We start from the raw sequence: 25,582 nt of genomic DNA, 5'->3' as shown, positions 1-25,582 counted from the left end.
TACAGATAGCTTTTTAAACCTGATAGACTTTACTTCTGTATAGTGTTTCCCATTAATTATCCAGACTGTGACAGCCTGCCATATTCTATTTTGTTCTGCCACAGTTTCATAAGGAACCAAAACATTTGATAAACTTCTCATAATAACATCAGAGATCTGTAACTTCTGACTATTTGCTGTTACCCTGTCCTACCTTGTGCTTGCGCTATGGTCAATAACGTTTTTTTTACCATCCACAAAGACAGGCCTCATAGTTTCAGCTACTTCTGTGGTTTGCACTGCAGTTCTGTTAGGTCACGCAAGAACGTATCTTTCACTCTTTAGACTGTGTACCTGTCACTCGGAATCTATTGTGCGTGAGAGTGACCTTCGTGCACATGCACACTCAAGCACATACCTCACGTACGTACCCCCACTGCTGCCATTAACTTGACCTTGGAAAGCACCTTGTGCTCATTTACTTGCTTGGTAGTTATTATTATTATTATGTGTGGATCATACAGTGTGGCAACTTGGACATCTTCATTTATGTTTCTCATATTATTTTTAGATCTTCATATCAGACTCACACCTTCCCTGCATCTTTTCTCACATTGTCTATCTCCTTGCACACTGTCAGCACCTGTAGTAGATGTGAATTTGTTGTGATGGTCCTGAATATTATATCCATATTCATATTTAAGCACTTTACTGCAATGTCTTGCAGCCATTCAATAATGTCATAGTTTGAAGTTAAGTGAATGTTGGGCTTTAATACTCCACTGACTTTGAGAATGAGAGATGCATAAACTGTCAATAAAACCCTTACTAATGTTCTAGATTAATTCAAGCAATAAACCACTTTCCTTGTGTTAAACTCAGTAAGTCTCAGGCTTAAAGTGTTAACAAAAAGCCTAATCTTACATTTAACGATAGCTTTGAGTTTATTGCTACATCGTTCCATCTCAGTGTTGTTGCTACAAGTACGTGTTAATGTTTTGTGACTTAGTTTCACCCTGGAGGCCATGCATAAGGTAGTCCAATTAATTCCTGGGCCCAGTTTTATCCCACAAAGTGAACGAAGAAATAATTGATATTCAAATAAATCAATTATACTCCTCGAGGGTTTAAGAAAAATAACGGCTAAAGAAGCCACTGACGATTATCATAAATTCCCTGGGATGACTTATTCTAGGAGCAATAAAGTTGCTGAGTCAGAATCGTGCTTATATTTTCCATTTCAGACGTGTAGCTGGTGCTCTCTGCTGAGATGATCACACAGGCAACACGCATTATTCTAGAGCACAAACAGCCAGTTTTTGCAAGGTCAGAGTTCCTTGCATCGAGACAGCGGAGGGTGATAGAACACAATGGACGATAAAGAACGGGCAGATAAAGGAATGAAAAATGAACAGAGAGATGAAAGAGGATCTTTAACTGTCCATTTTCACTGTAAACTGGAAGATAGAGACAGACCTCAGAATGCTGAGATGGAGTGCAGTGGAGTGTAACTCAACCCAAACTCAGTAATTACAGTTTTTTTTCTCAGGTGATGGGATTGCTTGGATAAGGAAGGTGAGAGGCTGTTCGTAGCTGTTGAGTTCCTAAATTTCAAGAATTCATATCAAGGGGGGAGTCAGAAAAAGGAAAATTTGCTGCGAAGATTTTAGCAACACATAATGACGCTGCCTTGACTTCTAAAATGTTTTCAGTCTTGTAAGTGGATGTTGGTGCATCACAATGTAATTGGGATACAATGAATAAGGCGTTTTCAGACATTTTTCAGACATGAACTTCGGAATATTGGGTCCAGAGTTTGCCTCCAACACAGCAGCACATATATATATATATATATATATATATGTGTGTGTAAGATTTTGCATATATATGTAAGATATAAAGAGCTGACATGTTATACTACAGGTGAATGGAGATGAACATCATAACTTTTAAAGATTGACACAATTCATTTCTCTGTTTCATAATTATGATAATGGTTGGAACTAGCTGTCACGTGTTGTTAGGTACATCCTTGAGACTCACTTTCAGGACCGTGAACGTTTAAATGAAGAAAGAGGACACAAGCAGTATGCACACATTCAGGGTCATTCCAAGATGCAAAATGTTCTGTAGTCACTTTAGACTAATGTTTATTCAGCCACAATTAATATGGTGGTGTATTAATGAATAAGTTCCATTTGCACAGACAGAAAACACAGACAAGCCATTCGGAGCATAATTAACTGGTAATTGAGGTGTAAGGTAATTACAGAGCTGGGTTATTGATCAGGGGAGGAGTTCAAAGAGTCCGCCAAGTCCTCCCAGGTTAGAAAAGTTCCTTTAAAGGTGATCTCAATGTGTTGCTACACGTCTGGAGCACGCAGACACTTCACTCCCCAGGCCTCAATCTCACACCTTCTCTCATATTTCAGTCCAACTCTGAATTTCAAACTTCTCTCCTCCACAATGACACCCTGCCTTTTGAGATAGACTTTAAGAGGAAGATGAACTCTGAGCTTGGCTAGTCAAATCAATCTAGTCACGGTGGAGGAATGGAGCTGTTCATTACAGGGAGGGCTGAGGAGCTCTCCGATCAGCTCTCTAATATCACTGTGATCCTCTTCTCTTTTCTTACCTAATTGAATTCTCCAGGAGAGATGCCCCTCAGCTGCACATTTATCATATCCTGAAATTGGAGGAGACTAGCTCCATGAAGGACGTGCGCGGAACATTTAATCCACTCCTCACGCTGTAAGCCGAGCGCCGCTGTCTCTGCCAGGGTTTGAGTTATCCCACTGTGGACCGCTGGCCTTCAGAGAGGTGTTTTCATTCAAGATGAACAGGAGCGGCAGCAGGAGGTGCGGGCATCCCGTATCGAATATGCTGCCTGTCATGTACAGTATGACCACCATCCACAACAGATGGCATCGTAATCTGTAATCAAAGGCCCTTAAATTCAGCTCAATGCACAATATGTCCCTCTCTACTTCAGCTCTTCATTTCTCTCCACCGCTCTCTCCTTGCAGGGGTAGACATTTAGCTTCCCCCTTCCTTTCCTTTCCTCCTTTCCCTAAGATATATCTTAGCATTGAACATTAAAGATAACGTTACTTCATCAGATAGGCAGTCAAATGGTGCTCAAAGTGTCTTGTTAACATAAAGATGAAATGCTGATAAGTAGGTGAAGAATAAAGAGGAGACAGTTGTGGAGGACAGTTCCCCCATGTTGCTACATGTTGTATTGTACTGTATCCTTATTTCTACATCATGTATCATTTCATTTCCTCCTCAAAGCCTCCTCTATCTTTTAGTTCAATCTCTCCTAACCAACCATGCCTGCTCTGTCCTGTCACTGCACTATACCTTTCACAGTATAATTACAGATATAATAATACATGCAATATATTCATAGTCAGTTGATTATTAGTGTGTGCAGTGGTTGGAGTGTGTGAATGAAATCAGATATTTATAATTCCAATCATTATGTATATGTCCAGATGGGATGTATTTCGAGTACACTGAATTGTGCTAAGTCTGCCACGTTTGCATGCAGTATGGTATTTCTGGCAGGGCTCCAGGGCTATACGATCACTTATTTGATTAAACCCTATCATGCTGAGCAGGATACTGGAGCTTCGAAAAGTTGAGGTGTAACTGCTGACAGCAGCAGAAAGCCTCTCGAGTCATGCTCAGGTTTTTGCTGTGGTCATATCCTTCTATATCTCACAGGCAATTGGCTTGAACCTACTAAAACCTACATGTCATTATGATTAGCTATTTTTTGTGTGTTGTAAATAATTTCATATCTTTGCCTCAATGTAGTTTTTTCTCTTACATGCCCATATTATATATCTTACCCTTTCTGTGTGTCAGTGTGTCATAGCTGTTCCTGTATATTAAAGGTCTGCTAACTTACAAACGTCAGTGTCCGCGGCACATGGGAGTCCTTCTCTTCAGCAGAAAACACTGCTCCTGGACACCCCTTCCTTCTTCAAATGCCTCGTTTGCATTTTATGCTATCTTTCCATGATGCCTCTCCGTGAAGTAATGTCTAACTACAGTTTTAACTGTAATGTGAACAGATTTCACTATTTTAATATTAGCCACATAAGAAGTATACTTTAAACATCAGAAATAGGCTGGAATTGTTATGTCAGAATGGACACCACAGCTGAGGAGGAAGCATCTGGGTAAGGGACAGGCATTTCTGACCTTTTTGTATACAGTCTAAAGCTGTGCCAGACCAATGCTTAGAGGGATAGTTCACCGAAAAAAATAAAATTCACTCATTATCTACTCATTACTATGCCGATGGAGGGGCAGGTGAAGTGTTTGAGTCCACAAAACACTTTTCTGAGTGTCAGGGTTAAGCAGTGTTGCAGCCAAATCCAATTCAATTGAAATAACTGGTGATATAGCAATTTTCAAACGTAATAAAACAACAGAAAAAAACACAACATACCTCCGTAGTGCTCCTGTGGTGTCATCCAAGTGTCCCGAAGCCCCTACATTCATATTTGACTCGAAACGTCGTCATTGACACCGTGTTTTTAACCTATATGTCCTCTGATATCCTCCTAGGAGTCGCGTTAACGTTAGCACGCGCACACCGGAAACTGCACTCAAGCTCATGCCCAAGGGCACGGGTGGGGTGCGCTTTAGCACCGCTACATCCACTAGCATCGCCACTTCCGGTTGAAGAAGGACTTAAATTGTATTCGATTTGGCTACATCACAGTTTACCCCTGAGACTACTAAAGTGTTTTGTGGACTCAAACACTTCACCCACCCCTCCATAGGTAAAGCAGTGAGTAGATAATGAGTGAATTTAAATATTTTCGGTGAACTATCCCTTTAAGTATCAGACTTTAACTTAACCAGACAGAGACCTATTAGCATCGAGCTTGAGTGTATAGCGGTGCATTTATCTGTCAAAGAGTAAAATATATCCATCAGGTGTTGGAGATGAAACAGAGCTCGAAGCAAAATGAATATTGGGAATACAACTCCGCATGAATGCTAATGTTGCTCAGTGTGTACATGTTTATAGACAACAGTATTAGCAGCTTTAAAAAGTCATATCTTGTCAGTGTCGTGTTGACAGCTTGACCTGCAGTCACCAGGTTTCTGCTGCTTTTTAAGTTTCTGTTGAATGAAAACAAAGCAAACTTTAAATGTCACACATAAAATATAGTATTTATTAATCGGGCTCTTACACGGCGCCACTGCACTTTTGAAATGGGCTGTTTTTAATTTCAGAGCATTAATGGTGTAATGATAATGTGGTTTGACAGTGTTGATGTACTCGGAGGTGTACAGTGTTGAAAGTGACATTCGTTGATTTGCAGATCCGGTGCCCTCTGAGCTACTGCTGAGTAACTCCAGTATGGAGTCAGCTGAATCCGGAGAGGATCATAGCTTGATGACACTTGGTAAAATGGCATGCTAATTATAGTAATTTTCATTTTGGGCAGAAATGCTTGAGCTCAGTCATGTGCGAAGTGTTGATACCTTTCAGAGCACGGACCAATGCTCCCACGACGTTTAGCCCTGCCAAATCTCTGCTGCGGATTGGCTGAGCCTGTAGCGAGCAGTGACACTTAGAGGCTTAGGTAGTTTCCACCCAGGGCTGGATCGGCAAACTGGTGACACAGAACAGTCTGGGGGCGAGCCATGGGATGGCATCCTGGCTGGGGATATTAGCAGTGCTAAAACACTCTGAGCTGATGGCTCTGGCGAGGCTTCAGAACACCGCGGCTCTCTCACATGCAGGAAGTGACCTGGACGATTATGTTGCTGACAGATATTTTTTACTGTGAATAGAGCTGCATGTAGACTTTAGTTTTAGAGACACAAGAAAATAATTAAACCAGCCAGAGTCTCCAGAGCAAATGTCTTAAGTATCAGCCTTTCACAGGTTATCTTTACACACTGACTGCACACACACACACACACACACACACACACACACACACACACACACTCTATGGTAGTGCCTAGAATATGCAAAGACCCTTAAACAAAATGAATGCTTAAAGATTGTGAGACTTTGTGAGACACACATATAAAGTCTCACAATGTTTGACCAGTCATTTTGTTAAAGGGCCTTTGCATATTCTAGTCACTACCGTAGTGAGTGCGTCTGTGTTTCTCATTAAATCGAGTTAACAATCAGGAAGAATATTCTCAGAGAACACTGTTCGCATCATGAATAGAATATGAGTCTTGTCCTCTGATTTCAAAATCATAAAAAATTAACCGCTCTGAGGATTATTTGAATTTAGGAATGTTGCAGATGTAAAAAGATGGTTTTCAGTGGGATTGATAATGACAGGTGTACAGTCAAGGGTTTAAAGGCAAACGAGAGTGTGTATGTGGGCATCTTTTACTATATACTATGATTCATATACAGGATCTAGCCACACAATCTTTCTAGTCCACTTTAAAAAGGACTGTATAGTGTAGTAGTCTATAATGGCCGCGTCCACAGAGACCAGCACTTAGTAGAAGCAACTGGCTGTCAGCCCGTCTCTTGCCGAGAGAATCAGTCCCTGAGAAACCACTGATAACTACAGAAATCAACTGAAATTTTATTCCTGCTATTTTTTCATTTCACTTTGTATTGAACTGGAGTCCCTTTATTAGGCTACCCTCTCTCCCGTCCTCCGTTTTTCACTCCCTATGGATTTTCAGTTGCAGTAGCTGGAAAAATTGGGCTTTATCCTTAGTGCTGAATCCATCGTTTTCATACAGAGCAAATCATTTTTAATATAGCTGTAATTTGGTCAATTTTGCCTGTCACTTTAATATCGATATCATATTCTCTAGCTCGCAGTCTCAGCTGTTAATGTAATTGAGACAAATTGTCACAATTTAGCCGGTTTTCATATTTTTCCTGTAAAAGTGCGGCGGGGATGAGAGGTGGGCCCATTTGATTCCATGACGTTTCTGTCTGCCAATATGAGCATGGAATCATGTTTTTGTTTTGAACCTTTATTTATCAAAGGAAGATTCACTGAGCAAACATGCTTACTCTATGTCTTGTGATCAACACAGGGGTGAAACGAGGCAGTGGCCCATAGATTCCTCTCTATACTGTATTTTTTGTATTTGGTCTATATTTTTAAAGCACTTTTCTAATCTTGGAGACCACTCAAAGCGCCCTCAAGTACAGTGTATTGCCTTTCACCCATTCACACACACATTCATCCAGTGCATCTATCGGCAGCACTTTTTCTATGAGGGGCTGTTTAGGGTTCAGTATCTTGCCCAGGGTCTCTTCGGCATGCAGAGGGGGGAAGACTGGGATCAAACCGTAGACCTTCTGGTTAGCGGTTGACCGCTCTACCTCAGCCACAGAGCCCTCCATCCTTCCTATAAACGTGTACTCCACACCATCACTGTGTGTGACTGTATGGACATGAAGCTGAATTTGGTGGAAGTCCAACGACCCTCCAACCACGCATCGCAGTTAGCTTTGTATAATAATACTGATGTCGGACGTCATTTTATGAATCAGGTTCTGACCAGCAGATGGAAGGCAGATTTAATTTCATTGGCTCATACATTAGGAAGGAAGTAGCTGCTACATCTGTCTTCCTATGCGTGTGATTGCATTTGCATAGAGGTAGCAGGCGTGGGTTTGTCTCAGTGAGCGAAACTGCAGCGATCGTAATACTTGATTCACATTTACAAGCTTTGAATGCCAAATGTCCCCCATGATTGGTTTGGAGGATGACTCGTTCCAGCCTACCAGCTGCAGTAAATGTTGAGCGAAATAGCTTCCTTTGTTCTGTTCTTCATCATCGCTACTTCCTCTGTGTCCTTTTCATGCGTCTTCCCGCCTCATCTTTACAATGCAGCTCGCAAACACTTGTGAGTCAAGCTTTAAAAAAAAGGAACGCACGCACGCACACACAAAGCAAAACAGGTTATCTGATTGATGTTAGGCGTGTGCTTTAATCTAGAGGAGTGCTACTTCACCACTGCGTCCCCACTCTGAAGTGTTTAGGCTGTAGAAGAGTGCGGCTCTGCCTCCATGAAAACAGAGAGGGAGGCAGAATGTAGATCAATATCCCAGGAACACACCAGAGACATTCTATTTTATTAAACATTTTCCCATTAAGGCGGTGATCCGAGTGTTGTAGATCATCCCAACAAAGTCGTAAATCACAGACAGACAGCGGCATTGGAAACAATGGGCAGAATCAGAGGAGATTACCAAGAAACAGAAGATATTTGTTGTTTGTGCTGCTGGGGGACTCATGTATCTCGAATCTGCCACACGTTTTAACTGAGGAAATGCTTCAGTGATAGTGTTGCAACTAAATAATTTTCATGTCCATCACATTTTGTCAATGGCATGGCTGATCTTGATCATTAACTAACTGAAGTACCTAATACAATACTATGTACTTATTATGCTATAGTATGAGATAGCATAGGATCACTTTGTTGAATGTTAAAACCAGGCTTTTCCTACTAATGTTAAGTGAGCAGGTTATTTGGAGTGTAGACGGGAGGTACCTTGCTAAATGGCACCTGAAGCTCACCGTTGACAAAACTAATTTGTGTGACTATGTGAAAGGCGACACTAGAGTTTACATGAACACCAATATTCAGATATGAACCCATTTAAGACAATAGTTTCAATAAGACACTACATGTTAACATCATTTTCAGATTTTCTTTACCTGAACAAGGTCATACTCAGAATAAGAGATATTAAAATAATGTGGCGTATTCTGACGGTAGTTGCATTTCGTAGACATGTATGCGTCTTAATCCCATAATAACGTCCTAGTGGAGTTTTAACTGTATTACATATGTGTCATTGGCATGCGGCAGTTACCAGTTGCTTTGACAACGCATGTGCTGGGTTTGAGTGTAAAGTAGTACGTAATGTAGATGTTTTAATCAGACTATGCTCTGTAACATATGAATGGAATATTCTATTAGCAAGTCATAATTAAAAATATCAAAATATGATCAATTCTATCAATTATAGGGTCAGAATATTGTGGTCCATATAAATGCAGTTACAGTTATTGACAAAACCACAAAGAATTATCACTAGTGTATCACCTGGACTTACAGAGCATTTTATCATGCTTCAAAAAAAGCTACCTGCCCAGGATTAGCGCACAGTGGAGAGTGTAATTACTTAAGATCCAGAAATTAGCTTTGTGATTTTGTTGAGGCTAAAATGAGACTAACTACTGGACGTAAATGTGTCTAGATGTCGATGTTGCTCCATGTCTGCTGAATGTCAGCCTGTATATAATCAGCCATAACAATTAAAAAGGGCGTGAAGTCAGTGTTTTGTTTACAGCTTGTTCTGCTGCCCATATGTGAAGCAAGTGTTTTCTTCATAGTTATAGTTTAATTCAAATATATATATATATATTTGAATTAACCCCCCCATACGCAGTCAGCAGAGGCTGAAAATTCAACGTTGTTCAGCTCGTTTGTGTTGCCTAACTTGGGTTTAAAGCTAACAGTTGATGGTACAAAGACAAAATACTTCTGAGAAGCTTTGCCGTGATTTGTGCTCATTACAGCTTTGCTTGCTATCTTCAAAGCAAAGGAACGTAATATTACTGATTTACTTTACCGATAGGTCAAGACGACTGCTGGATCAATGGGGCACACTACTCTCGGTGGTCTGTTACGCTTCTAGACTGTATAAATCAAATTACAACTCAGGTTCACACGTTCGGATGAACAAAAAAGTGACAGTGCTAAAGTCTTGTGGGCGAATGAAAAAGCTGATTGAGCACATTGCTTGTGTAAGAGTGTCTACAAAGAGACGTATAATATAATTCTCTTTATAACTTTAAAACTTCCACACATTGTGAGCAGTTACAAAAGGAGAGCAGAGAGCTTCTCTTTGGCTTTTAATCCAGTTTCTAAAGTTATCTACATTTGTTGTGTTCACCTATATTAATAAAAGAAAAACTGTTTTATAATGTATTTTTCTTCGTATTCACAGAAGCTCAGATACAGTAGCAGGTAGGGGTTCAGTGTGTAGCCCAGGGCGAGTGCAACACAACAGATGGCTGTCACTGGGGTTGAATCTGTTACTGTTTGGTTCCAGGGTGTTCTCCTCGAGCACCAAACCACCCTGCCACCCAGTTTAGATTGTACTTTGCTGGCAGTCATTTTCTAAAGCAGATGGAAGGTGGCTGTAATTTCACGGGCTTGTATGTTAGAAAGCACGCTGGGAGATCTGCCTGTACAATTTGTTCCGTTAGTGTCCTGCTCATTTCCTGTGTAGCAGCCACTTATTGACAACAACATAACAAACATGTCTATTCAGAAAGCACTTTGGACAGGATTAAAATAAGTGTACGGAGAACAAATAATTGGAAGGCAGATAAGAGAGAAGATAAGGGAGTTAGTCTTTCATTCTAATCATGCTGTCAAGAAATATAAAAACTCACATCCCCTTTTCTTCTCATTGCTCAAATCCCCTCACTTCTGTTGATATTCATTTTGACAGAGTAGCAATTCAAATTATTGCACTGTCTCACTCACTGCACGTCTGGATGAGACTGTCAACTCGAATGCCTGAAAATGTAAAATGTAAGCGTCTCCATTACTTTTCAAATTATGTTGATTTTATTTTTGTACCATTTTATTTGTGCATCCTCCAAGGATTCGGGAATAACAGGACAGAGATTGAACGCCCCTGCATTATCATACCATCTTTGTTATTCATATCCATCTTTTCACAGTCATCTAATCCACATGCATATTCAGTGTGCCGCAGACAATCAGAGGTTCAGAGCTGACAATGTGCTCATGTCCGCGGGGAGGTGTTTCCTGCCTCTGCTGTTTGTTGACAGTGGCTTGATGAAAATGAGGATTGCGCAAAACAACATCACAGAGTAGCATCAAGCATCTAGCGTAAATATTGTTGGGATTTTGTTGCATTGATCCATGACGGCCATATCGCGGTAGATGCCAGACTCCTGTAAAAACTTTCCTAATGCAGATAGAAACAATAAAAAACGGTTAGACTCACTGAATGAATAAAAGCAGCTTCTCAGATCTCTGCAAAAACATTTTTTAATTTGAAGGCCAATAGGTGAACTTATTCTAATTATAAATTATTCTTTTGTGTAAAACAATTAAATATATTAGGTTTCTCATCTTTCCAGTAAACATGTTGTAATTATCGGATTGCGTCAAACAGTTTCATGTGGTTTTCGTTTCATCATTCGAGGAACAGAAGTAGTGATTTTATCGTTACTGAAGCTGCAGGTTGTCTCATGATTTCATCATTTCAACAGAATCACATTAAAATGACGATGAAGGTATGAGGTTTTGTTTGGTTTCTTTGTATCTGTTTCTTTTCCTTGTCTCGTACGTCAAACTAGAATAATTAAAAAAAATTATAAATAATTTTTTAAAAAGACTCTAACCCTAAAATACTAATTTATTTATTTTAGAGGAAAGCTCCAGCAGAGTCTCCCCAGGTCCAGATTGGCTTAGGACTGAGGAGGCAGGGCGATGTGTATAAGGGTGATGAATGAGGATTGTTGCAGTTATTAAGTATTAATTAAAAAGGTATTATTTATTCTTTTAGTTGGATATTTTTATTTAGCAGTTCTAATATTTCAAATGCATTGTCTTCATCTCTTTCTATTGTGAAATGCCTTTATTCGAGGCGCAGCATTTTCAGCCATATTGTGCCGCCCTTATGATCTGTGCATTTTAACATTCAGTTAAACAGTCAGATGAAGACCCTGCGTCGTGGGTTAATCGACTCATAAAGTAAACCAGCTCTTATTGCTGCCGCTGTCATTTTTCACCTGTCATGTAACTTAAGCCTTATTTAATTAACTTGTGTCCGTACAACACTTCCTATTATTATTATTAATTATTATCTGTGGGAAAGTGACACTTTGATAAATTGTAATAAGATTTGGGTAAAACTGCCCAACAAATCCTATTTAATTAAAACAGTTATTTGAATTTAGGTACAATCACATTGTTAGCATCTGTCACTTCACCCAGACATGGACAGTAAAAGTGTTCAGCACAGTTGCCTTCTCTTCTGATGGTGTTACTGTACGAACCCTGTCTTATATTCTTGCTCATGGTTTGTAGAGGTGGTTCGACGTTTTCCCTCACCCCGCAAATGCTCAAAATGTCAAAAACCAATAGAACAAAATATTATTTGGATTTTGGCCACATTGTCAGTGTTTCCCGAGGCTCAAACGCGTCAGAGCCCAGTGTGTGGACCTCACTTCCTGTGCGGCTGCCCTCTCCGCCTGTCACTGAGGCAACACATCAGTAGTGTGAATAAGCAGAACCGTTTGCGAGGGGGACACCGTCATATCAGCTCGCAGGTCTCTTTAATGACTCAGCTCCCCGCCTTCACAATCAGCCGCTTTCACTGCAAGAACTACAATCTCCACATCAGCGACGTTTCTTTGCCAGGGTGACGCAGTGACAGCGGCCACATGTTTTCAGACACACTCTCACATGTGCGCACGCAAACATGCGCTTTACTCTCCTACAGTGGTCAGCTTTTAGTGGTGTCAGAGTGATAATAAGACCGTATACGAATGAGTGGCAGAGTGACAGTGATAATCATCAGCGCCCTGTCGACTGGAGTAGACCCAACCATGATTTACATGAGGCCTGGGAAAACAAACCAATCAGCATTCTGTGGCTTAATGGAAACACTCATGTGTATAAATGAATTTATCCAGAAACATCACAGAAACTGTGGTGCAACAGGCAGATTATTGTTGACAAAATCACTATGCAAGCAAATGTGTATGAGAGCAGCAGTAGAAAGCAGACCAACAGAGGGAGGGAACAACTGAATTGGGTTTAGATTAAAGCAAACAAACCCAATCGAGAAAACAGTCACAGTTTCTGGTGCAACTGCACAAATGTTGTTTGTGCTCAGTCTGGATCTCCCAAAACATCTGGCAAATCCAGGCTCAATTTCCTGTGCCTCAGCTCCCATTACCATCAAAATTGCTGGTGTTCTCGGTGTCATCTGTATTTTAAAATTCTTTTTCTGGGAAAAAAAATCCAGAAGCAGTACCACTCGTGTTCTCTTATCACTGACTGCTCCCACCTGCCTGCCTTCATAAAATAGTTGGCACCCCGGTGGCCAATAATAAAGTTCCAGTGGTGTTGGTTACGTTTGGCAGACCTGCATCCTCCTCTCCACCAGAAGCAGGTGATGCACCCGAGTGTGGTGCAGTGCCAGTAGATATGCTACAGGAGCAGAGAGGTTTCACCAAAGCCAAGTTCAGAAATGTTATTTTCTACCCTGCTGTTGTGAGAAAACACTGTTTTCTGGTCCCAGAACTCATACTGAGCAGGAAATCTCAGTGCAATTTCAATGTAATGCTTAAACAGCAGGACTGTCATGTATATAAAAGGCTATGTGTGGATGTGTCTAAACTTTATATGTACATATAGTTTGCTGCATAAAACCTTTCAAAAAACGTCACGATGATATGCTAAAAAACAACCTCTGTATCTTGTTGTATGTGTCTCACTGATAGTTGTGTTCATTGATTTAAAATTTGACATTTAGGATGAAGTTCCCTTTAGCGTTTAATCATATTTTACTTTTCCAGAACAAAGCAATAAAGCCCTTGCCATGCCCTCCGCTACATCTCCTCATTTCCCCAGCTTAATTGAAGCCAGTGTGTGTGTGTGTGTGTGTGTGTGTGTGTGTGTGTGTGTGTGTGTGTGTGTGTGTGTGTGTGTGTGTGTTGCCCATTTTATTTCCAAACCATAACAAACAAATCATTTACAAATGCTCTTCTCCCTTAAGCTAATTTAAAGACGCCAGCTTCCCTTCTTTTATCCTATCACATAGTCAGAGTTTTCCCTTGGAGTCTGATGGTATTACCCAAAGTAAAGTCATCTGCAGCTTTTATTTGCTCTGTCCCTTCACACGTTCGCTCACATAGATTAAACTTCAGAAGCCGCCTTTTGGCAATTAAATCTATCATAGGGCAGCAGAGAGTGCTTCGTCAGAGCTGTTCCAAAAACTGCAATTTAAATGAATATGGATTCAGAAACTTTGACAACCCGCAGCCAGTTATTTTGCAATTTGGGACTGGAAAAAAAAGTTTCCTCCCATCATTTTTCCTGGTTTGTTTTTCCTTTCTCCTTGGATGAACGAGAGCCTCTCATTTACTATTCTCTCTCTTTCTTTTTACAGACACATAGAGAACTGGACAGGACTGCAGACTCTGAGAGACGTCGATATGGAGCTCTACACTGGACTGCAGAGACTGTGAGTGTTGATGCTGTTATCTGGTGGGAAGCGAGGGGGAGGCCAGTCACTGACACTTCACTGTTTCTCAGTCTTACCGTGTTTCAGATCTGGGGGAGTAAAATGGAACCTGTACCGCTGTTAATCCCTGTTTTGCATTAGGTTGCCAGTCTGCTTGCTGCAGAGAGGCCAATGGTTACCTCTGTAAAATGAGAGAAGTAACTCGAGTGGCTGCAGCTGCAGCATCACCAGCGACGTTCTGGGATTTAATGTCCGAGACGTCTCTGAATATGACTTAATCCAGGCTAAGTCTCAGAGGAGGCGACAAGTTGTTCGTCGGATTGTGGGGAGAGAAGATGGAGTGAAAGGCGTGTTACTGATCCTAACGCAAGCTGATGTTTAAACAAGCTTTTAATTCTTTAAAGTCACACGCTGGTGGAACATCCCCTTTGCTTTGCTCAGCCACTGATCAAATAATACTGAAAAACAGCAGGGAAAATTGAATTAGTGGCCCCTGCTGTAGAATTGTGACTTTTTTTCATTCTCATCTCTTCACTCCTTGAAGCAATGTTACGCTCCTTTCCTGCTTTGCTACCCTGCACTGTGAGACCACATCCTTTACTTTCCTCTCGCCTGTGGCGCTCCTCCCTCAGCTGCTGACTCCGACCTCCTCTTCCTCTTTGCTTTTTTCTCTCTGCAGAAAATTGTATTCTCTGTTGCCCTCGAAAGTCAAAGCTGGCCTCTCCCCTGATCCCCTTGATCCCTCATCAGGGAAGCCAAGCGCAATATCTCCACCACTAAATTAGCATTTTTCTCATTACCACTGGTTCTCTTCTGCTGCCTTGTCCGGGGACGCCAGCTTCCCACCTGAAGTTGGGGTTTCCCAGGAATCGCTGTTACCTTATGTGATGGTGCCTTGTGGGGCTGTAAGCAGTCCAGAGAAATGAGAAAAGTTACTCTACAACACTTACATTATCTATGTCACAGTTTACCTCCCTCATCTGAATTTAAATAAAGTGGAACAAATTATTTAATAATTCATCTGAAAAACTGAATAGTACTAAATACAGTAGTACGCATACATCCACCAAGACCCAACAGTCCCCTTAGTTCAATCAAGCTGCATCAAATTGCACACACTCGTATTAGTCCCCTATATATGCCTCATAATTCATCAGGATCCTTCAATTATTTCCTGGGACATTGATGAAAATGTCAAAAAACACCCTAGCTCGTAATGTTAAACGAAGTGTAAAATTCAGCCTCTTTCTTCAGATCCGTGTCAAAATGTAATGGGTTCTTTTTTGGCCCAGGTCCCATTCTTCCACCAAGTTTCATGGAAATCCATTTTCTAGTTTTCCTGCTGACAAACAAACAAACCAACCAACCAACTACAACGAACAGGGGTGAAAACATAACCTTTGGCGGAGTTAAAGAAATAATTATAATATAGCTGACTGGCTGCATCCCTCACCTGTTTATTGTAATAATCATTTTTGAAAGGGCCTAATCTCCTTTTACAGCGAGGGTTTTTGGCAAACATACTCAAAAGGAGACAACACAGAGTAAAAATAGTGCATTCGCTGGGGACTGTTTTCAGGTGTGGATTAATACAACTTTAGTGCACTACTGAGCTATTACAGCAGTGTGGGATGCCGTATGTGGGATTAAATCAAAAATAAACTGATGTGTGTGTTCATGGTAATGAGGGAGCATGTCAGCCAGTGCAGCAGTGTGGCTCACTGATTTCCTTTTAATGACAGACTGTGGCTCAGAAGAATAAGGAACAGTGGGTCAGGCTTTGGCTTCACACACACAGGAAATTGTCGGATCAGTTCACTGCCAGTTTTGGTGTGTTAAGGGGTTTCATTTATAAAATAAATACAGAATTCATATCCTTGTTAACATATGTGATAAATGTGTGCGTTTATTTAAAATAGCTGCCAGTTGGCATCAATCATAATTTTGGCATCAATTAGACTGTGTTTTATGTGGTGGATGTCAGAAGCACCCTTAATTAAAAAAAAAGATTTGTTGAAATGCTGCAGCTTTTCAGTTAGAAAACTAAATAACAAAAGGATATTTTTAAAAAACAGTATTGTTCCTACTTTCAGCCAAATGTGTCTTTGGCTTAAACTCCAATTTTACTTTAAGACTTCATATGAAATGCAGCAAAAAGCAAATCACTTCTGTTTCAGAGAAGATTGTGTTCAATATAATTGTCATTACTGCTGAGAGATTCCACTAAAACCAAAGCTCCTATGTTGTCGTGCTAATTTCTAGGCAATAAAATAATAGTACAATTTTTGGGAAATCTTCCCAAGGACCCTTGCCGATCCCAGAGCCCCACTTTGGGAACTTTTAGGTGATGAAACACCACGTCGCTGTCAAACACCACAGAAGTGTGATCAGGCTTCTAGAAGGTAATTGGCACCAACAGCTGGTTATAATCAGCACACTGCGTTATGAGGCGCTCACTGATGATGTCAGTGACTTCTTTGGAGGCAGACATCTGTGATTACAAGATTAGAAGTCATTACCATTGTAGCCCAGAACAGTGGTTTCCAAACTGGGTCGCGAGGGATTCTCCTTGAGAGGATTCCACGCGGGGTCCCCAGAATAAATGAGGATTTCAGAGTTATTTTGCTCAATAAAAGTTAACACAATGGGGGAATGCCTTGGAATGCATGCTCTAATTTCACTTGCTTTACAGACGTGCATGTTCACAAGGCTTACATCACACGGTGGTTCAAAGTGTGGCTCCGTTTCAGTGTCAGCTCTGCAGGGTGTAGAGAGGCAAATGAAGAATTAGAGCAGACAGATAATTAGGACTGTTATGGACAGGAAGATATAAAAATGTCTTGAAATGGACCAGTGAAGAAATATAATTTTCTCACTATTTCTATTTTTTTGTATTTAGTTCATTTGCAGTTTTAGTAGAAATAAAAATTTAAAAAACTTGTTCACACAGGAAAAGACAAAATAAATAAATATAAATAAGGAGCAGAGAGGCAATGAAATGCAGAAAAATTAAATGACATAGAAAATACTTCAACATGGCCCGGATTCAGTTATGTGATCATATCAATGTGATACTGTGTGCATGCATTTGTATAGGAAGGAAATAAATTACTCTGTTTTGGTGCTCACTCTATCATTTCATCTGTACTTTACCTTTTGTCATTTCAGAACTATCATGAATTGCAACCTGAGGGTGATCCAGGCTCGAGCGTTCGCTCAGAACCCACACCTACGCAACATGTGAGTAAACATTTCTATCTTTGACAACCATGTTTCCTGTGCCTTCAAAACATTTATTATGATCTAGAATGCCTGACAGCTTGTAGTATATGGCTGCAGATAAGTTAGTGTTGAGCAGAAGATGATGCAGTTGATAGAGACTGACTTCGGGAAAATTGGGACGCCGCCATTACTGTCGCAACAGCAGCACATCTTAAATGAGACATCCTTTATTTGCCTTGGATAATTGGATTCCTATCTCCCGGTTCTTTGTGCTTCCGTAGAGCAACATGCAGAAGACGCAGTTCCATTTAGTCTGCTCTCCCAAAATGGACAATTTGTCCAGGAGGCCTAGCTTCAGAGAGCTGGGCGAAGAGCAAAGTAATTTCTTTAACAAAGGCTGATGTGTCACCGTATGACAGCCTGTTATTCCCCAATTTTCCAGGAGTAAACATGGCGAGAAACTCAGTCACAGTCTTTTACCTGAACACTCTGCCATTTGCAATTTCCAGTTGTCGACTGAGAGGCAGTTTGGTCTCTTTTATTCTGCAAATGACTGCTGTTAGGCTTAAATGTGTGCACCTTGCACTGCGTGTGTGGGTGTGTGTGTGTGTAGGTGGTGGTGGTGGTGGTGGGGGGGGATTGGTTGTCTTTCATAATACGAATGGTACAGCCGTATGCAGTATTGGTTCTCTTAATCTGGTCTGTTAGTGAAAAGGAAAAAAAAATCTGATCGGATGCTTACTTTTGGGCTGTCTCTCTTACCAAATATAAAGTGATGAGCCACTGGTTTTAATGTTGTGGCTGATTGGTGTCATTGCTTTGCAGATAAAAAACTATGTGCTAAAGATATAAGAAACAGTCAATGAGAGGGTGACGATGCCCTTTTCTCTTTTGTTCTCACCTGTGGTTTAAGGCTAAATCAGAGGGTGAAATTCAAACCCGGTTGGTGATAAATGAGCAAAAATGAAACATTAAATGTTTGCATTGAAGTGTTAATTTAAGCTTTCCTCACTTTCACGATCCCATACTATATTTACTGACATTCCCTTTTAGATTCAGGCTAAAACTCTGGTTTACAAATGGAAAAGACATCTAGTGCGTTTCAGTGGATTTCGCCAGCGACAGTTCTTCCCCAGACTTTCCGAGACAGGCCTCTTTTGTGGTGGTGTTAATGCAGGTGAATGGTTGCTAGGTGACCTGAGGATGATGATGTCAAAGAAGATTAATTATTATGCCTAAGCTTAGCCACAGAAGGCTGACCTCATTGATATCCGTGTCAGATGCTTCTGCTAAAAGCCCGGCCAATCAGACGCTCCTTTGTGAGGAGAATTTAAGCCATTCTCTCCATCATATGTTCAGGCCATCACAGGCTAAATCACACAATTAACACCGACAGCTGTTATTCTCTACTTACAATTAATATTCTTCTATTGGTGTTAAATATATTTATCAGGTATCGTTTTGTATGTATGTTGTGTTACGTACCTTGACATAACAATTCATTCTGTGTGAACCCCTCTGAACTGTGATCATCAATCACGGTTCTGTACGACCTCATGTATAAGCTGCAAATGTTTGTCCAGTTTACTAAATTATTACCTTTAGAAATTGATCCTTATCTCTAAGGCCAGCAGCATTATTATTTTGCAGCATGTAGGGAGCCATCGGTATTTACAGGATTTTCATCAGACAGATTGAGCTAAAGTTAGCTTAATTAGCTTTCTAGCAACAGCTGATAAAATATGCTTGCAACAGCCAAAATCCACAGTTGCCAGTTTGAAATTAAACTACTATTTCTCTGGATGTTGGGCCTGTTACTGCCTTCAAATGGGGTCATGTTTACTGTGTTCACGAGATGAGTGCATTATAACAGGACCCCTTTGATGGTATTGATGATCTCGGACCTTGACATTGACAACTCAGAGTTTGCAAATTCACTAATTCCAATTGAAGGTAGCACTGAAAGCAGCACAACGGCCAATCAGAAGCATGCCAAAAACCCAACCCAATACCCTCAATGTGAGGCAGGTGGGAGCAAACCACCACAGCAATGTGCCAAGTGAGAACAGAGCTCTTGCACCTGATTCTCTTATCAGTTATTGAGGTAGGATATCGGAAATACTTTAGTACCCCATTAATACATCCAAAACCAACAAAGCATTGAAATGAAATTTTCAAAAATCATTTTAGCTCTTTCTCATTGTAAAAGAACACAGTTCTCTGTAAAAAAAACAATCACAGCTACAACAGTCTAACAAAAAAAAAAAAAACTCAATACAGCTCACAAGCTCTAACAGAATGGAAACATCTGCCTGGCTCATTAGAAAAGAGCTCAGCTATATTTAATATCCTTTTTTGTAGCCTTGTTTATTTTCCAAGCAGCTCTTGTCAAGGCATCAGAGCTGTTATTATGAGGTGACCTCTATGGGCCGGCTGTATTTTATTTGAGCCCAAAATAAACCTAATTAAAGGCTACTGCAGCCTGAGAGAGTGCTTCAGTCTGATCAGCAGGATATTGGTACATAAAGATGAATCCAGAGATGGAATCCACGCAGCAGCTGGTATGTTCAATAACCCAGTATCCTGCTGATTCTTGAGCAAGACGCAGAACAGTCGAATATATACTGAATGACATCACGCTGAATCTAAACGTGATTAACTCTCCAGCATTAAAATCTGTGTAACATGCACTCATCACACAAATATTTGGACAACCCTCCGAATTAATATGCTTGTGAGATGCAAGCAGGAAATCAACAAACTGAGATTTACATTTTAAACATTTGGTGATTATCAGTGTTACAGAGAAGTGACGCACACTTACATCAGCAGGAGGTCAGAGTCATACATGATGATGATGGACGCTTGTGATGTGACTGCGTAGGAGTTTGTCAGCAAAATAACAGTTATTATTATCTACATTCATCACAGCCCTGTGATTTCCATGTCCATCACTAAAATCACAACAATCTGTCTTGTCCTCTCCGCTGTTCCCTAAATAGAAAAAGAAGCTGCCTGTCGGTCTCCGCAGTTGATTATATTCTGTAGGGTCTGAAAAATTAGTTTACTTATATTAACCTGTAAATATAAAGTATCGTGTTAACTTTGCTACTAAGTAATCTTATAAAAAAAAAATTCTCGTCAAGTAATTTAAGAGTATCTCTGTGGGGTGTCTGCTTTTTTAAAAAAAAGAGCACTCATCAAGTAAACATATTGCCGTGTTTGTCTCCGTGGCACCGGAGACTCTGCAGCAAATTCCAACTCAGCAGTGGCTGGAGAAACTGATGAAACAGCCTTGAACCTCTTAAGTACCATAAGGGGACACTGAAGGAACAATCAGTAATATTTTGCCCTGTTGCTGCAGAAAATGACCCCACTCCGTGCCAGTAAGACCACAGTTACATCATGGGCTGCTGTGATTTTTCAGGACTTGCAAACAGTCTCGTGTTGTCCGTATCACTCCATGGTTTATTTCATGCACATCAACACTTCCCGGACAACCAATAATGTGTGCCACCAAACCGAGCTCAGTTTTATTTGCACATGCGTGGAAGAACATGCAGCTGTCAGACAACAAGGAGAAATAGTTCCCTTGGAGCTTTTCAATTTCAGACCACAGATCTCCATAAAATATTTTGTGGCATGTTAAATTGCTCATAGGCTATTTGGTCACAGAGGAGACTAGTTCGCCACAGTTGTAGTTTTTATAAAAGATATTATTGGGCACTATGGCCATTATAAGCGTGGCTGGTGGAGAGAGAGCGGGGGGATGCAGTTCATAACCAAACCTGCGGCCGCTGCAGGGAGCTCAAGCTTCAGTACATGTGCTGTTTATACCCGAGAATTTGCCGGTCGTGCTACTCCTGTTGTTTCGGACCAGAAGGGTTGAGACAAACATAATCAACTCATTTCTGTGTATTGAGTTGGTGAAGATCTCATTAATGTGTCTGTGTAGCATCTTTGATGAAAAGCAGCAGTTGTGTTTGCGCTCTCTCTCTTCCTCTGATTTTGATGGCGTTCTAATCAAAAAGCCTACATGACCGAAAAAACGTGATTGTATAGTGTCGCTCATTTTGCCGATTAAAGGTGATGACACAAACATGATCAGGTTGCTTTTAATCATGTGAAAGTAAATAAATACTACTGTTTTCAGCTAAAACCCAAATGAACTTGCTTAACACCACTTAACTACCTGGTTCTTACTCAGTCTATTAAAAAGAAGTTAAACACTCTGACTAAATACTGTGTTAAATTAACCAGTAACTATTTCCCTTCAATTGTTGATATGGTTTTTCTGCAGATCATTGGCAGCCGGGGCTAAATTGTGATTGTCATTGTTTTATAAATTGACTATTTTTTTCTGTTCGGGAGTCTTCCTGCTCAATGTGATGGTGGAGATATAAAGGACAAGGGCCCTTGTGAAATGGTTTTAGATAACAGTAATTATGTGAAAGCTTTAATCTTCTTCAGAAGGTTCTTTACTGAGATCACACACACGCACGCACACACACACACACACACACACACACACACACACACACACACACACACACACACCTGCTGCCACTGAAGGGTTTATGCTCCACTTCTTGCATCTTGAATTGCAATAATTAACTTAATGACATCATATTTTGTATTGCTGCTACAGACACTGATTTTACAGTAATTAATCGTGGCAGAATACATTGCTCTTATATAAGACAAAGTAAATAGCTTCATCCTTCCAGTGTTATTTTCTTCCCACAGTATATAGAACGTGCATCCTCTCAATGTTTTGAGTATATGACTTTATTTTCAGTTTTTATGTGTGCTGGTATCGAGTGGAAGGATAAACAAAAGGCCTTCTGTCCCTCCCAAAACATTATGCCGCTGTCCACGTACAGATGTTTTTACTTTGTAGCTGTGATACTTGTGTTGCAGATATGTAGCTTCTTTAACAGGTAATAAACAAGATTCCACCGGCTGTTTTATAATATATAATGTATTGAGACAGTGGCAGGAATAAATAAATAAATAAATAAATAAATATACCTCAGCCAAGGCCCAACAGTCCCCTCATGAAACAACATTTAAATGCACTAGATCTAATTGGACCCCCACGGAATTACACACACTCATAGATATCATACCTGATCCTTTTTTTCATCAAGATGCATAAGAGTAAAAAAACATTACAAAAGGTGAACACTGCAGCAGCTATAGTCTCTCTAAGGTCTGCAGGAATCAGGAATTATATCCACAGGCCAACAACCATGTCTGACTCTGGTACATGAGTAAATCTTACAAGCCCTAAAAGTTCCCACGTGGTCTCTGCAGCATTCTTTAGCATTTTTTTTGCGAAGGGCAGTACATCCCGTCGTTAACTTGATTTGTATAATTTTTGCAAAAATACAGCACACAAGTAAAGCACTATCAAATTCTTTTTTGAAACATGAAATATACTTCATCTATAAGTCACATACACTCCTCAGCCTATTTTCACTCTTTTGGACTCTTCATTGTGACATTCTGTAACAACAGTAATTACTTGCTGACTGACACATGATTTAGTCTTGAATCTTTTTCTGCAGTAAAGACATACCACTCCCATATATATAGCTAAGTGTGAAACCTGACCCCTGGGGTAGCACGATTAGCATAGCAGGAGGGGAATAATTAGTCTGTTTCTGTCCAAAGGTTAAAAAAATTGTACCAAAAGGTATTGTGCCTTCCTTTCCTTCTTTCTGCCTGATGGGACTAGCTCCACATTTAACACAACACAAAAGTGATATCAATTTTGGCACCTAATCTCGGAAAGAAACCAAAAACCATGATTAAACAAATTACTGAACTATTCAGGGACACTTGTGACTCTCTGTTTGACATGAGGCAGAGTGACTTGTACCTCCCATTGGCACTTTAAACAATACTTGACTGCGAGCTAGCGGTTGAGACCGATTAGAGTAATTTCAACAATCACTTCCTGTCCTACTAATTTGATCCGTCCATGTGTGTGTGTGTTCATCTTGCACACTTTTATCCTGCACACAAAGCTCCATATGGAAATGGACGCTATCAACAAAGGTGCCATGACAAGGTCCTGGGCTTTCAACTCATTTCTGCCACCGCTGGGTCCAGTTCTCTGTCTGATGCTGCTGGTCGGCTAGGCGATGCTTGTCCCTGCCTGTGTCAAATTAAAGGTCAGTGTCTGGATGGTGAGGCTACTCCTCTCTTCATTCCAGTGTAGCCGAGGGAGAGGCCCAATAAATCTGGAGGGAATGTTGTCACCGGGGAGTCAGAAAGGTCACTCCCCACAGGGAGAGGGAAGCAAAGAGAGTCTCTCTCATTAAATCTTCCCGGCTACATGGTTCTTCTTTTTTTTAATTCCTAAATGTCACTTTCATACTCGGGTCAGCTACCTCGCTAGCCTGAGACCACCTTTAATTAGATGTCTGATTATTCTTTGTTTACCTTGTCAGGGCGTTTAAACTGAGAGCAGAGATGCTTGCTCTTCAGCTTTTCTCTAAAATACTCTTCCTTTTTCCCCTTTGTCTTTTTGAAAGAGGTACTCCCTCAGGTTTGCAGGTAGCCTATTCACTTCAGGTGGTGGCTGACTGGGAGCTGAAGCCGTTACCCAGATGATGGCTGCAGTCTCTGTAATGTTCCACCTGGCGTCTTTCACAGGCGTATAAAAATAGAGGAGTGATCTGCAAGGTGTAAATGAATGCTAAATCCTGATACTGTCTGTGTCAAGCACCTTCCATTCACACTCTAGGCAGTTAGCAAACACCCATAGAAACCAGGAGTGCTGGAGGTCGTCTCATCTAAACACAGCCCTGTCTGGACTCATTGGCTGCTGGACTGAACTTTCACTTTGTTTTAATGCATCTACGGTGTTAGCCTGATTTTTTATCCACATCCATTTAATTAATGTTGAAAATAGTCTGATAAAACCATAACTCTTCTTTGTTGTATGATATTAAAAGAGGGTGGCATTTACTCAGAGAAGTGGAGCTTTCTGGAGAGTCGCCGTACTTTAAGTCATGGCAAGCTGGTGAAATTTGTGATGAAGAAAGTAGTTTTTCTTTTAACCTAAGGCCTTCATGAGAGAGTCTCGTTTTCACTCTTTATCTTTTCTGGTAAAATCACTGACAGCTTGAGAGGAATTTATTTACTGTACACATAACATTCCTGCTATGGGTGTTTACTTTCATTTAAAATGTGACTGTAAATGTGAACAAAGCTTTGTTATGCTACTTTCTGCAAAGCACATATAGAAGCCAAATCTAAGTCTAGTTTTTAACAGTTTAAAGGGATGATCTTCTTTTAGAAGTTAAATGTTGAGGAACAGAAAAAGCTAAAGAAATATATCTACTATACAATACAAAATATATCTAATCTACAATCACTTCTACATTGTTAAATCTACAACAATTCTCCCAAGAGCAAAATAATTCTATCTTACATTTGGTTTTCTGAAATCATAGCAGTGCATTAAAATCAGTTGTTTGCAGAGCTGTGGTAATGAATCAAGTATTGTGGGCTACCTTAAGGTGTTTTGCTTTGTGGGAGTTATTGCATGACTTTTGATCTCCAAGAAATGCACAACGGCTGTTATTTCTCCGTATCCTGTTGTTTCTTAATTTAGCGTTGCTCTGGAGGAGGACCTCCTCCTAGAATCCATCCTCGAATCAACAGTAATTCAGCTGAGATCTCACTGTAACAGTTCCTGCCCACTGTGCACTGTGTGGGCGCGTTCCCGCTTTCCGAGTGTGTTAAATTGGAAGTTGGCGTTGCACGGTGAGTAAAGGTTGCATGGTCCTGGCTCCCTCCCACAGACCGGCCTGTCTCTCTGCTCTGCCCGGGCTGAAGCCCTGTGACTGTGAGAGATGGCAGATGGGGAGGTGAAGGGTACTTCAGGATCTCCCTCTCACATTAGATTTTGTAGTAGACCGCCTCCGCCATTTTCCAAAACCTCACCACCCACAATGCACCACATGAAATCACTGTGGGAAACAGACCATGGGTTGCATTGTAGGTGTGCCAGCTGCTGTGTTGCCACAGCAGGTGAACCAAACTGGCGTTTGATAATGCACACTCGCTTTCCAATCTGCATTCTGGAAG

General features: G+C 40.7%; 1 protein-coding gene across 6 annotated transcripts in view; it reads left to right on the top strand.

Annotated features, from left to right (window-relative positions):
* ntrk3b (neurotrophic tyrosine kinase, receptor, type 3b) overlaps positions 1 to 25,582 on the top strand; it is a 167,810-nt gene that overhangs the window by 15,270 nt on the left and 126,958 nt on the right. For all 6 annotated transcript variants that reach the window (XM_035164590.2, XM_035164573.2, XM_035164564.2 and 3 more), the window contains exons 2-3: positions 14,183 to 14,257; positions 17,426 to 17,497. In XM_035164590.2, the coding sequence (XP_035020481.1) occupies positions 14,183 to 14,257; positions 17,426 to 17,497 (147 nt within the window). The remainder of the gene's footprint in view (positions 1 to 14,182; positions 14,258 to 17,425; positions 17,498 to 25,582) is intronic.

Source organism: Hippoglossus stenolepis, chromosome 1, assembly GCF_022539355.2.
Source record: "Hippoglossus stenolepis isolate QCI-W04-F060 chromosome 1, HSTE1.2, whole genome shotgun sequence".
Taxonomy (NCBI): Eukaryota; Metazoa; Chordata; class Actinopteri; order Pleuronectiformes; family Pleuronectidae; genus Hippoglossus; species Hippoglossus stenolepis.
Note: the sequence above shows the minus strand (reverse complement) of the source record. Positions and strands in the feature narration are given on the sequence as shown.